At 40.4% G+C, this 13,023-nt stretch overlaps 2 protein-coding genes and 1 pseudogene across 4 annotated transcripts in view; 2 read left to right on the top strand and 1 right to left on the bottom strand.

Annotated features, from left to right (window-relative positions):
- ANAPC5 (anaphase promoting complex subunit 5) overlaps positions 1-10,239 on the bottom strand; it is a 35,814-nt gene extending 25,575 nt beyond the window's left edge. Inside the window, exons 1-4 of one of the 2 annotated variants that reach the window (XM_011355766.1) lie at positions 9,913-10,239; positions 7,255-7,334; positions 6,448-6,557; positions 5,435-5,627 (exon numbers count right to left, since the gene is read on the bottom strand). In XM_011355766.1, the coding sequence (XP_011354068.1) occupies positions 5,435-5,627; positions 6,448-6,557; positions 7,255-7,334; positions 9,913-10,119 (590 nt within the window). In that variant the 5' untranslated portion in view covers positions 10,120-10,239. The remainder of the gene's footprint in view (positions 1-5,434; positions 5,628-6,447; positions 6,558-7,254; positions 7,335-9,912) is intronic. The other variant, XM_023528206.1, reaches the window with a different exon arrangement.
- LOC111737053 lies at positions 1,095-1,213 on the top strand (annotated as a pseudogene).
- Positions 10,240-10,338: 99 nt separating the features above from the next.
- The window catches only part of RNF34 (ring finger protein 34), a 35,251-nt gene continuing 32,566 nt past the window's right edge, over positions 10,339-13,023 (top strand). For both annotated transcript variants that reach the window (XM_011355765.2, XM_011355762.2), the window contains exons 1-2: positions 10,339-10,436; positions 10,665-10,749. The gene's annotated coding sequence lies outside the window, so the exon portion shown is untranslated. The remainder of the gene's footprint in view (positions 10,437-10,664; positions 10,750-13,023) is intronic.

Raw genomic sequence — 13,023 nt, 5'->3', positions numbered from 1 at the left:
ACTACGTATTGCTGAGCTTGCTGCATTTACACGGGCACTCAGAGTCTGGGAAATGAATGAACAAAGCGTTTCTGACTCCATGCTGTAGATACAAGATGGCACTGTATTCAAGAGCAGGAAAAAGAGGCTTCATCTAAGAAATAACCATTTGCCTGGAAGTTTAGATTACACAGAACCAATGAACAAGAAACGTACTAATATAAATCTAGACTTGACAAATCTATACGTGCACAATATAAAAGTCTTATTCTGAGGGCAAAGTATGAATATTACCCTTTTACAGATGACTGAAGAAATAGCTTCTCTATATAGGATTACAATAAGTATAAAAATCAATATTTACTCCTACATAAATATTTATATAAGCACTGTGTCTAATACAGCAGTTCTCAAGCTGTCTCATGCAAATGATATGTAAGCAGGTATTCAAAAATAATGTTTCTGAGGTTAAATAATTTGGGGAAAGTTGTATACTCTATTTTGCTTTGAGATTAGTGATGCACATTAGAGAAATTCAACACGAACTTTATTTACTTTTGTTTAACGTGCCATTTCCCAAACTCATTTGTACAAAGAATGCTTTCCTCACATCTCTCAAGAAGCACGAGTATTCCATAGAAAACACTTGGGGAAGAGCTGCTCTAGTATCCTCTTGGTTTTATTTCCAGTAAATATGACCTAACAATCCCCAAGGCAGTGTATCAGCTTCTGCAATTATTGGAGCTGCCAAGAACCAGCCCCGACCCAGGTCTAAAAGACCAGTAATACAACAGCAACCTAGAGGGAAAAGGAAAAAATTCACAGGCCAAGTCCTCAAATGGAAAACAGTGAAGTATTTGGGTAATAAGAATGACAATCAGTCCAAGTGCTTTACTTATTTAAATCCTTTCCAAAAAGAGATTTGGGGTAACTCATAATAAAGGACATAGGAGCAACAGGTTAACACCAACAAAAAAATCAGAATCACACAGAGTAAAATTGCTACAAATGAAGGCACATAGTTATTATAAATCGAATTGGCTTTGGCTTCCATGGTGGCAACCGTGGCCAATGGGAACAAGCTTGGGATGAGCAAATAAAAATATCATGGCCCAGTCCACGACCATGACACCCTGAACAAGCCCAATCTCGTCTGATCTTGGAAGCTAAGCAGGGTCAGGCCTGGTTAGTACATGGATGGGAGACCACCTAGGAAGATCAGGTGCTGTAGGCATAAAAAAAAATACATATATATTGTGGCCCAAACATCTTTTACTGACTCCTCCTTTGCTCCTGCAGGGCCTCACAAATGCATGCAGGAGAAAGTAACTCTTAAGAAGCCACAGAATTATTGAGTTTAGGAAAAGGGCTCAAGTATACCTGTTATCAGCTGGAGAGAATTTTAGACTTACTAGTGCTATAAATGAAGAGCATTCGCCCTGGGTCCATGGATGGGCTTTAAGGAGTCCATGTACTTTGTAAAACTACAAGCAAAGTTTTCATGGATGTGCATTTTTAATGTGGAAATAGTACATGGCTTAAATCTACCATTATAACTGAAAATTTAAAAATATAACATAGGATTGATCAATTAACAAAGTTTTTTGGTTTTGTTTTTTTAAATATTTGCAATGCATGAAACACTAGTCAAGGTCAGGGGGAGGGGAATACAACGCCTTAATGGGCTTAGTCTTGGTGAAGGCTAAGACCCGGCCATGTGAAAAGATGGCAGCAAACAGAAAATGCCAAGGATGAATATAAATTCTGTACTTAGAAAAGGGAGAAATCATTGCAGCTAGAGTGGTTGAGGAACTTGAAAATTGGGAAGGAGTGGGGAAATGACAAGGAAAGAAGGTATTCCAAGAAAAGAAAACAAAAGAGGCAAAATGGGAAAAGGCTGGGGGAAGGATCTAAGCTGAGAGCAGAGGGTAAGGTCAGAAAGGTCAGCTGCGGGAGGCCCCAAACACCAGGCTCGGAGACTGAGCAGGGTAGTGCAGGACGAAAACAGGGGAGGGGAGGGACCGAGACAGAGAACAGTTCCTAAACATCCAGGAGCCCACGAGGACCTGAGCCCTGCCGAGGTGTGCGACCGGAGTGGGTGACCCAGCCCCTCCTCCCCGGCCTCATGCACTCAGGCCACACTGTCCTCCCTCCGTCTCTCCAGTACGTCAGCCTGTCCTGTCTCGGGAGCTGTGTCTGCCGTGTGCTCACTCTGGCAACTCTTCTCAGGGCAGCTGCCTTCATCACCCAGCTCCCAGTCTTAGAGAGGCCGTCCCTAGCAGCACCCCAGTTGCTCTCTATCCTTGTGTCTCATTTTCTCTTTATTGCACTGACTCCCTGAAATCACACTACTTATTTAGTTACCTCTCTATTATCTGAGAGATAACCCCACATAACCCGACGAGGAAAGAGACTCTGCCCTCTTCTCTGACAGCGTAGCACCTAACATCGTGCCTGGCACACAGGAAACACTCAATAAGACAAATATATCTATCGGATATATTTAATGTTTTGGGGAGATTTATATTAAATCACTGGCAAGTGAAGAAATATCAGAGAATTTCTACTTTTGTTGGGTCCTTTTAGAAGCACAGAGATGTAGTTCCAGCAGCTTGCAGACTAGCAGCCTCCACAGCACCCACACGTGGTGTAACCCTATGAGCCTGACGTGTCACCACAGGACGCACAGCTGCCCCTTAGCAGCAAGGAGCAAACAAAACTGAAGCTGAGTTTCAGTTTGCACTTTCTTACGTAATTGGATTTTTAAACACACCTGCTAAGCATTTGTTGACTGAATATTTATTCCCTCTCTTCCAAATTAATAGTTGGATTCCCATTTTCAAATAGGAATAATTTCATTGTAAGATGGGAGATTTGCAAGCTATGTAATATTATTTTCGCCTTTAATATTTTAATAAAAATTCTAGGAAAAAAATTGAAAGGGCGAAAGTGAGCAGCTTCTCAAAATGCAATAAAACATCAGAAAAGATCACAAAAAGAAAAACATGAAATTTTCCTTTTTAAAAGAATGAAAAAATATATGTAAATACATCTTGTAAAATAAAAAATATCCCATAACAAGTAAAATAATTTCTTTCTGGACAAAGAATTATACTATTTAATTGAAATAACATTTAAATAATATATTTCTTTCATTCCGGTGATGAAATACAGTCTACTACGTGTGCACTATTTTCTGAAACCATATACCTTAACACACAAATGGATTACACATAAATGAATTCTTAGAATAGGATAGAAACAAAAAGATGCAGTTAGACCTAATTAAATCAGATTAATTTAGGAGAAAGCCAAACCATAATAATAAAAACGTGAATTTAACTTTTCGGAATAAGTGACATTCTGCTATTTTAAGCACATAAAGTAGCTAGAACAAGGACTGCTGCCTGGAAGCCTTCCTTAGGGGACTTAACTGAAGGAGAAATTAGAGAACAATCGTGAATGTTTGTTGAATGTTTACTGCATGGGGAAACCGAAGCACAGAGAGGGTGAGTGACTGGCCCAAGGTCTCACAAGGAATAAGGGAAGAAGCCAGAATTCAAATCCAGGGGTCTGACTCCAGAGCCAGACCCTTTAACCCGCACTGCACTGCCTTTCCAAGAGACAAGAAGCATTTGGAAGCAACTCGAAGCGAGTGAGCTTCTGGAAGTAGTTAGTGGTACTATAATCTTGTTCTGAGTATGCGCTGAACAAATCACGTAGCAGTACAAACACCACTCCTAGGAACGCATTCTCTACACACAGTGGCTCCCCACCTTCCGAGGGGCTTGGCCAGCCTGCTAAGGGCGGGTCGGGCTGACTTAAATCAGAGCCCTGAGCACACCGGATTGCAACTGTTCATGTGACAACCTTCCTCACCATACTGTCGGCTCCTTTAGATATGGGGAAACACACACACACACACACACACACACACACGTTTTTCACTCCAAGTACAAGTAGTTTATTTGGGAGGTGATCCCAGGCAACAACTGGGGAGTGAAGTGAGACAGCGAAAGGAAGGAAATCAATGAAAAGTGTGTCATGGGGTCAGTTACCAGTGTGGGCTGATAGACCATAAATTTTGATCTCCTGCATTTCTTCCTCTGACACATATTTACAGGCACGTTCTATGAGTCAGACACTGTACCAAGCGCTGGGGAAAATGTGAAACAAGACAGAAAGGGTCTTAGCTCTGACGGAGTGCAAAGGCAGAGGACACAGATACAAACAAGCAAGCAAACGTAAAAAGTTACTTATTGATGAAAGCCATGAAGAAAATAAAGAAGCTGAAAATATTTAGGATGGAGGTTCCTTCAGATATGTGGTTAGGGAAGGCCTGTGCGAGGACATGGGCGTGAGATCTGAACGGCGAAAGGGAACAAGCCAGGTGAGAAGCCAGGGAAGCGCATGGCAGGCTGCCTGAGGCAGAAATCAGCTTGGGAGACTCAAGAACTGAAAGCAAGCCGAGTAGTGAGGCTGCTGAGAGCGAAGGGAGAGTAAGGAGAAAAGGCGGGGAGGGTGACAGGGCTGTGCAGACCATGCAGGCACCAGGCCGTGGTCGGCCTGGATTTCTGTCTGAATTGCAAGGTCAGTGAGGGTTTGGGGCAGAAGAGTGCCATGGTGTGATTTATATCTGCAGAGGTTCCCACGGGGCTCACTACAGATTGTCGGGAGACAGGAGTGGAGGCAAGGAGACCAGTTAAGACACTAGAGGTCATCCAGGAAAGAGTCAGGGGGTGGCAGGGGCCATGGGGAGAAGTGAACTAATCCCGGACGCGCTCTGGAGGAAGGACTGCCTGGACCGGCTGGAGGACTGGCTACCGTCAGGGCAGAGGGGAGGCGGGAGCAAGGCCACTCCTGGGGTTCGCGCCTGAACGACCAGGTGGGCAGCAGCACCACATCCCCAGGGCACTGAATTAATCAATTGTTAATTTAATTTACTCAGAAGTCCTGAACACTACCAGTCAGGGTCCCAGCAGAAAGCAAATGGCACGTTTAAATGGGGTAACCTGAAAAGAGTTTACTAAAGGACCACTTACAGAAATAGGGGCAGGGGACAGAGAAACCATAAGGGACAATACAGTGCCTGAGGCTGGTAAGAGTGAGGCACCTTACACACCGGGCCCGGGACATCTTCCTAGTTACTGGACCCCAGAGGATTACAGAGAGGGCCACCTGATAGAAGCTGTGGCCTTAAAGCCGGCCCACCAGTGAATCAGTGCCCTGACACAGTCCTCCCTGGACCCCTGGATTTCCCACCAGTGCATCCCACTCAGAAGTCAGGGGGCCAGGAGCCCAATGATGTAGCCCCATCTGAGTCATCTTCCTGGATCTGCAGGGGCAGGAAGATGCCGGCCAGCCGGCACAAGAACTCTGAACGAATGGGGATTTACCGCATCCGTAATTGTGCTATTTCGCAAGAGGGGATCCCTGTCAGAAAAACCCAGGTTACCTTATAGATACATCAAGTTCTTCTTTTTCCATTTTTCTTTCGCCCTCTTCTCTGCCGGTCAGTTCCATATCAGCGTCCTCCACTGGCTTTTTCTCACCATTTTGGAAGTACTGTTGAAGGGCAGTGTATAGTTTAAACACCTGACTGAAAGAAAGCTTACTGTAGGCCAAGATCATGTGACGCAGAAATAAACCTACAAAATAAGACACAGACAAGGCGAAGGCATTAAATGAAATCAGGCTACACAAATTTGATGACTGTTGCAATTCTTCCTTCAAAAGAATCAAAAAGAGACATTTGCAGTTGCTATTCCCTCTGCCTAGAATGTTCTTCTCCCATCCTTTACAAATCTGGTTTCTTCTTATTCAGGACTCAGTCCTCCCACCCACACTCCACCATCTTTATCCACCCAACATATTTTTTTCATGGGTGTAATAACTATCTGAAATTATCTTTTACCATCCTATCAGAATGTAATCTCCATAAAAAGAAGATCCATGTCTATTTTGTAAGTCCATATTCTGGTACATAAGAGATTAATAAATAACGTGTCGAATTACAAAGGCTAGCAGACAAAAAAGCCAGATGGATGAAGCAGAAATATAAAGCTAATAGAAAGGCATCAAGATATTTCATGTAACCCCTCACCTTATAAACTATATCAATAACACATTCTGACCTATCTCTCTTTCTAAAAGTTTAGCTGGTGACCCTGACTTAAAATTGTACAATGCAGAGAAGTGATCCAGAGGACTGTAAGAAAGAGCTGAGAAACTCCAAAAAGCCCCCTGGACCAGGCTTATTCCTTGACTATTATAGACAAAACAGGAGATGTTTTTCCATTAGACAATTATTTAAACATAGATCAAAATGGCAAGGCAATATATACAAACTAAAACATGTCTAACACCCCCACTGTGTTTGTTCAGATATAAGAGTAATGACAGATGTGATTTAGAAAGCTGCTCATTTCAATGAAAATATTCTCTGCTCTCCTTGGAAGAGCTTCATACCTACTACACTTGTTTTGTGAACCTCTGGTTCAGTTCCAGAAAAAGAATCTGAAAGGTCATCAAAAAATTGTTCCATATCCTTCAATTCGCCTTCGGCCATCAGTTTGATTCTGAATGAGAAAATTGAAGTACGTATTTTAGCATGGCCCTTTGAACATCTTCCCAGATTTCACATTCCACAATTATCAAAACAAAGATATTTTAAAAGCAATGCAGAGATTCATATGAGATGGTGGCACATAAAACAAACTTGATAATCTATAATGTCACTCCCATATTCTGAAAAGTATCATCGCTGATGTTTTCTTGATCATAAAATTTGTCAAAGTAACACATCGCAGTAAAAACAGAATTCTCTGCAACAGCTAAAAAGAGATAGATCCAGACAGAAAAATACATTTTAAAGCAGTATGTTTAATATTAACTATTTTTCCAAAAAAAAAAGAAAAATTAAAGTACTTAGGAAAACAATCTAGAATAAAGCTATGTTTTAATTATGTGCCCTTTTCTAACTTTCATCTATTTTGACATCTTTTCATATATACAGAAAATGAACTGACGTGGTTCCATAGTGTAGCAGTTAGCACGTCTGCTTTACACACAGAAGGTCCCAGGTACACGCCCCAGTGGAGCCACGGTCCATGGTCCATGGCCATGCCACCCTGAACAAGCTCAATGTCTGATCTTGGAAGTTAAGCAGGGTCAGGCCTGGTTAGTAGTACTTGGATGGGAGACCACCTAGGAAGACCAGGTGCTGTAGGCATAAATAATAATAAAATTAACAACAACAAAAAAAATGAACTTTACCTGATCTGTACTGAATTTGCTAGCTGAGGACAAGATTCTTCGATTAACTTGTATAGTTTTGACAGTGTAATATCTGGGCCCTGGGTAAAGAAGAAAGGGAGGTTATGGGTAAATTTTAAAGAGCTGTAGAATGATAAACAGCTGCAAACATGAATTCACTTATCAACGTCTGCTTTAACAATGACTCAAACATTAAATCTCAAATCAGGAAGGGGGAAAAAACCTATCCATCTAAAATGCTAAAGTAATACCAGACATTCACATAGCATTCTTGTTTAGTCAGTGGAATGGCTTAAAATGGGGGGAAAAAGCATAGGATCTGTAGTCCAAAGATCTACCATTCCCTCCTCCTTAGTTTTGTAATCGCAGGGAAGTTGTAGCCTCCCCGAGCCCTATGTCAGTAAAATGGAGATGATAATCATCGTCCTCGGTTGTGGCAAAGATGAAGATACTGTAAAGTGCTCTGCAAACTGGAAAAACTACACAAACACAGGTTTCTCATTTTCATTAATGTAATCTCATTTAACTTTTCCCCAAACCTTGTAAGGTAGGCAGACATACTGTGTACCCAAGTTCAACTAAGGTACCGTTAGAGAGAGAGTATGCAACCTCAGTTATCAAGAAGACTACAATCTAATTGAGATTTAAACTAAAAACAATTTTTTTTTGGAGAATAAGTTGACAGTATATATGCCATATTTCGATGTAGATAACCAGCAATTACACTCCTACGGAAGGTATGTTCAGTATGCATTGATTGAAATAAACAAAAACTGAAAAGAACCTATGTCCATCAATAATTAATTTATAATAAATTATAAATTTTAATATTAAAATTATGATTCTTTTCTGTGGAATACAATGCAGCCATTAAAAAGAATGAAACAGATCTAGTCACATGTGCTGACATGGAAAGATCTCCAAGACTTGTTAAATGAAAGAAACAAGCTGCAGGACAGAAGTAGCAATTGTGTAAAAAAAAAAAAAAAAATTTAAGCAAAGTTAAAAGGATACTTATAATCAGATGCATCTACCTATTTATATACACATACATATAGCCAAAGGTCCAGAAAGATCCATTCTTAACTGTTACTCAATAGTTAAGTGAATGAATGTTAACAGTGATAATCTCAAAAGGGAAAAGATTGGAGGGCATGAAGAACCATAAGCTTTCACTCATCAATTTTAGTATCATCTGAAGTTTCTAATTTTTGAAGCCAACTAATAAGTAAAGTGGTTGGGATCTGATTGGGACCTTACTAGACGAATTCTACATACACTTTGATTAAAACTATATAGTAGTTAGCCAGGTAAAGAACCAGAAAAGAGAATTCAAGACAGAAAAAAACAGCATGAGCAAAGGCAGAAAGGTGTGTGTTAAGACACCAGAATTACTGCTTTCTTTCTTCTATTTACCAAATTTTTTCGTATTATGACTTTTATTTGACTAATGAGGAAAATGCAATTATAATAATAATAATGAAGAAAGTACTGGGAGCTACAAATTATAGAGAACCCACTCCTTTTATTTAACTAACTGGGAAGACACTTAACTTCTGTGTCCTCAGTACCCCTACTCTCCCAAACAAACACAGGTGATGAATTTAAAAAGCCCTTTATGAACAATATTGACTTGCAAGAATGCAACTCATGGATTCTAATTTTATTAGATTTATCTCTTCAGATACTATAATTTGAGGGCCCAGGACCTCAGATCGTTGTTTCTGCCACCACTGTTCCTTTAAAGACAGTTGCTCATTCTTCAAGCTCCAGCTTAACACTGGGCTTACTCTAAGAAGTCTTCCCCATTCACCACAAAAAGGTATGCCCCATTTCGCTAGTTCCACATATTTATTTAAAGACTATACTGGGCTCCCCGGAAACAAGAATGAACAAAAACTGGATAAAACTCTGCCCTCAGGGGTTATAGCCTAGTGAGGGAGAGATGTCAGTCATATAATCACACAATAAATGGAAAAACAACTGATACAAGGAAAGGTACACCACCTAGAAAATAAAATGAAAACAGTTAACACTGAGCATTTACTATGTGCCACACACTGTAAAGAGCTTCCCATGAATCTTCTAATTTAATACAGCCACCCCACGACACATTTTTTTATTAATGTTCCCATTTTATAGAAACCAGAGACCCAAATAGGCTAGGGAACTTGCCTGAGTAGCATTGCTAGTAAGTGGTAGAGCTACAACCTGAGTCTGCAAAATGGAAGAAAACATGTAAAATGCTTAGCACACAGTAAGTGTTCAATCGATGTTCGCTGTTAGTTTTATGCCATTATTACTACTTATTAAGGTCCTCTAGGATACGGAGCCTGTATGATTCATCCGTCTCCAATGTGTAGCCCTATTTTACAGAAGACGGAGGGTCTGAGAAAGTAAGTCTTCCATCAGTCACTCAGCTCACAAATGAGAGCCAGATAAGAGCCTGCAAAAAAAAAGTATATAAAGCGCCTGGTTCATCGTAAGCACTCATTACGTGTTAGCTGGCTGTATTAACTACATTTATGTGCAGCCCTCCAGGACTGAAAAGGTAATCTAATGAACTCCTATAGCCCCAAGCCCACGTAGATGTCCGGCACAAAGTAGGTGCTCAGTAAAGGTTTGCTGAAAGAGCGGGAGCCGGCGAGGGCCCCTCACCTGCAGCAGTGGCAGGAGCAGCTGGTTGAGCCTCCGCCGCTCCATGAGGCTGACCGCAGCCTCGCCCGTGCGGCCCATCTCGTTCAGCAGCACCAGCACCGCGATCTTATACGGCGTCACCCAGTCCTTGATGCCGAACACGTTGGCGTGCACCACCCCATTGGTCATCATGGGGTTGAAGTAGAGGCTCTCGTGGACGCTGGCCATGGCGCCCCGAGACTAAACCCAGGGTCCCGGAGGCCACTAACGCTCAAGTTCCGGCGCAGGGAACATCACGACTTGCTCTACGTCCGGCCCGCCGACACCGTATCCCAGGAAACGGACTTCGCGCTCGCGGTATGCCGTCGGCCAATCAGAGAAGCAGAGCAAAGCACATGGGAGGGCTACAGCCAATCAGAATATCCAGGAGTGCTGCGTGTTGGAGGCGGGGCGACAAAGGCGCTGCACCTAAAAACTGAGTCCCTACAAAAACACTTACGAAAGGAGAGACGTTCCCGAGCGACTTTAACTAGCATGGAATGAAAGTGAGTCCACGGTTGGGGGCCGGGGCTGAACGACTTGGGGGCTGCTGTTTGTTCATTTAATTTGAAAACAATTAAAATTGAATTTTAAAAAAGATTGTGTTTAAAAGCAGCGAAATTAAATTTGCACCTTTAATTTTGTATTTGCTTTCATTATGTTAATATTTAAACTCAGAGTTTGGATTTTCATTTACCTCTTTTAAGACGTGAATAAACATTTTTTTCCCTCAGATTTCACAAATGCCATTTGGAGACAGCCAGGTCAGGTTGCAAATGCCTTTGTATCCTTACGTGAAATAGAAGATACCTCAGTGTGGTGAGTCTCTGTTGCCTTTCTAATAAACTACAAAGTCCGTAGTCTGGCATTCATAGCCATCCATAATCAGTCGCCAGACGATATTTCAAAAAGATTTTTAACAACTCTCATTCATTTGTACCTCTCTCAAGACACTTCTCTGTAGCCTGAATTATATTAATAATGATTTGCTTTCCGTACTACACTGTATGAAAGAAACCATCTACACACACGCATACACTGTGCCTAGAGCCTTTTTGTTGTTTCAATCACTGTTCAATGAATAATGAATGACTATGTGGTTTTTTAGTTCACAAAAACAAACAAGGAGGCAGATACATATAGACTACGTAACTGTGCCAGAAAAGAAGGCATTGATAGCTTGGAATAAAAGGCCTAACCTTCATATCTTGAGAACTCTGTACATTTTAAACATACAATTACATATATTTTAGACATACAACTTGGTATATTTTAGCACATACAATTCTTATGTAACTGTCTTTTATTTGTAAAAGGGGAAACTGGCTTTTTGCAGGAAATTTAATACTTCTTCCTTTGCCTCACTTTATACTTGTACTTCCCCCCTTTTTAATGAAAAACCATACTTAAAATTTCACAGCTCTTTGACGATCTTTTTGCATAGTGGGTATTGCACAAAAAAGGTTTGGCAAAGGGTATTTGTGGAATAAACTTCTAGTCAACTTTGAAATCCTGAATAGAAACACTTTACTGACTATAAAGAGAAAAGTATTTTTTATAAAATCCTAAATAACAATTTTACTCTCAATTGGTAAGGATTTCAAGTCATTCATTCATTTATTGAATAAATATATGACGAGCTCCTACTGTGTTCAATGCCCTGTTCTAGGTGCTGGAAATAAAATGGAGTGAACTTCTAGACCAGAAGTTGCAAACTGATGACCTCTGAACCAAATATGGTCCATTTGATGTGTTATATTTACTTTGCATAGTGTTTGCCAACATTTAACAATTGAGAAATTTCAGCTCCTCCCCCCCCCAAATCTATATTTCCAGCTTCACTTAAAAAATTAGAAAATTTGGCAACATGGTTTATTCCTTCATAGTAATAATTGACTGGCTATAAGTAGCAAGAGCCAGTTTTATTCAGGGCATGACATCCCCAGATCACTGCAGTTGTGGCCATTCATCACTCTTAAAAGGCAGCGCGTGTCACCCATTTATTTTGCTTTACCCACTCACCCAGCATTTGAGTTAGAAAGTCCTGTGTTAGCCCCTTCCATTTGTATATATCTGATTTTAAGAACATGACTAAATATTATCAAAATCCTGAAGTCATTTGAATTCTTAGGGTGTTACTGCTTAGAGATTATGTGACTGTTTCCATAGCACTTTGTTCAAACCTCGTTTATTACGTGTATGATTTTATATCAGTGACTTAGAGAAGTAGCTACCTCCTCAGATGGACTGTGAGTGCCTTAAGGGCAGGAACCAGGTTTTGTTTTTTTTTAGCCTTTGCAGCATTAATTTCTTTCTTTCTTTTTTTTTTTCCTGCTGCTTTGGGGTGAAATGCTCAAAAAATATCAATTAAGTCCATGTGGTCTAGTGTGTCATTTAAGGCTGCTGTTTCCTTGTTGATTTTCTGTCTGGAAGATCTGTCCATTGGCGTTGATGGGATGTTAAAGTCCCCTACTATGTCTGTATGACAGTCGATCTCTTCCTTTATGTTGGTCAGTATTTACATATTTAGATGCTCCTGTGTTGGGTACATAAGTGTTTACTAGGGTTATGTCCTCTTGTTGAATTGATCCCTTTATCATGTAATGTCCTTCTTTGTCTCTTAGGATAGCCTTTGTTTTAAAGTCTGTTTTGTCTGATATAAGTATGGCTACCCCAGCTTTTTTTTTTTCATTTCTGTTTGCATGAAATATCTTTTTCCATACCTTTACTTTCAGTCTGTGTGTCTTTTGATTCGAAGTGTATCTCTTGTAGACAGCATATGTATGGGTCTTGTTTTCTTATCCATTCAGCTACCCTATGTCTTTTGATTGGAGAATTTAATCCATTTACATTTAAAGTGATTATTGATGGGTACATAGTTATTGCCATTTTATTATTCATATTTTTGATTTTTTTCTTCTTCTTAATGAGGTCCCTTTAATATTTCTTGTAATGGTTTGGTGTTGGTAAACTCCTTTAGCTTTTTCTTGTCTGGGAAGCTCTTTATGTGTCCTTTGATTCTAAATGATAGCTTTGCTGGGTAGAGTAGTCTTGGTTGTAGGTCCTTGCTTTTCATCACTTTGAATATTTCAT

The sequence above is a fragment of the Pteropus vampyrus genome, unplaced genomic scaffold (assembly GCF_000151845.1).
Source record: "Pteropus vampyrus isolate Shadow unplaced genomic scaffold, Pvam_2.0 Scaffold23, whole genome shotgun sequence".
Classification (NCBI taxonomy): Eukaryota; Metazoa; Chordata; class Mammalia; order Chiroptera; family Pteropodidae; genus Pteropus; species Pteropus vampyrus.
Note: the sequence above shows the minus strand (reverse complement) of the source record. Positions and strands in the feature narration are given on the sequence as shown.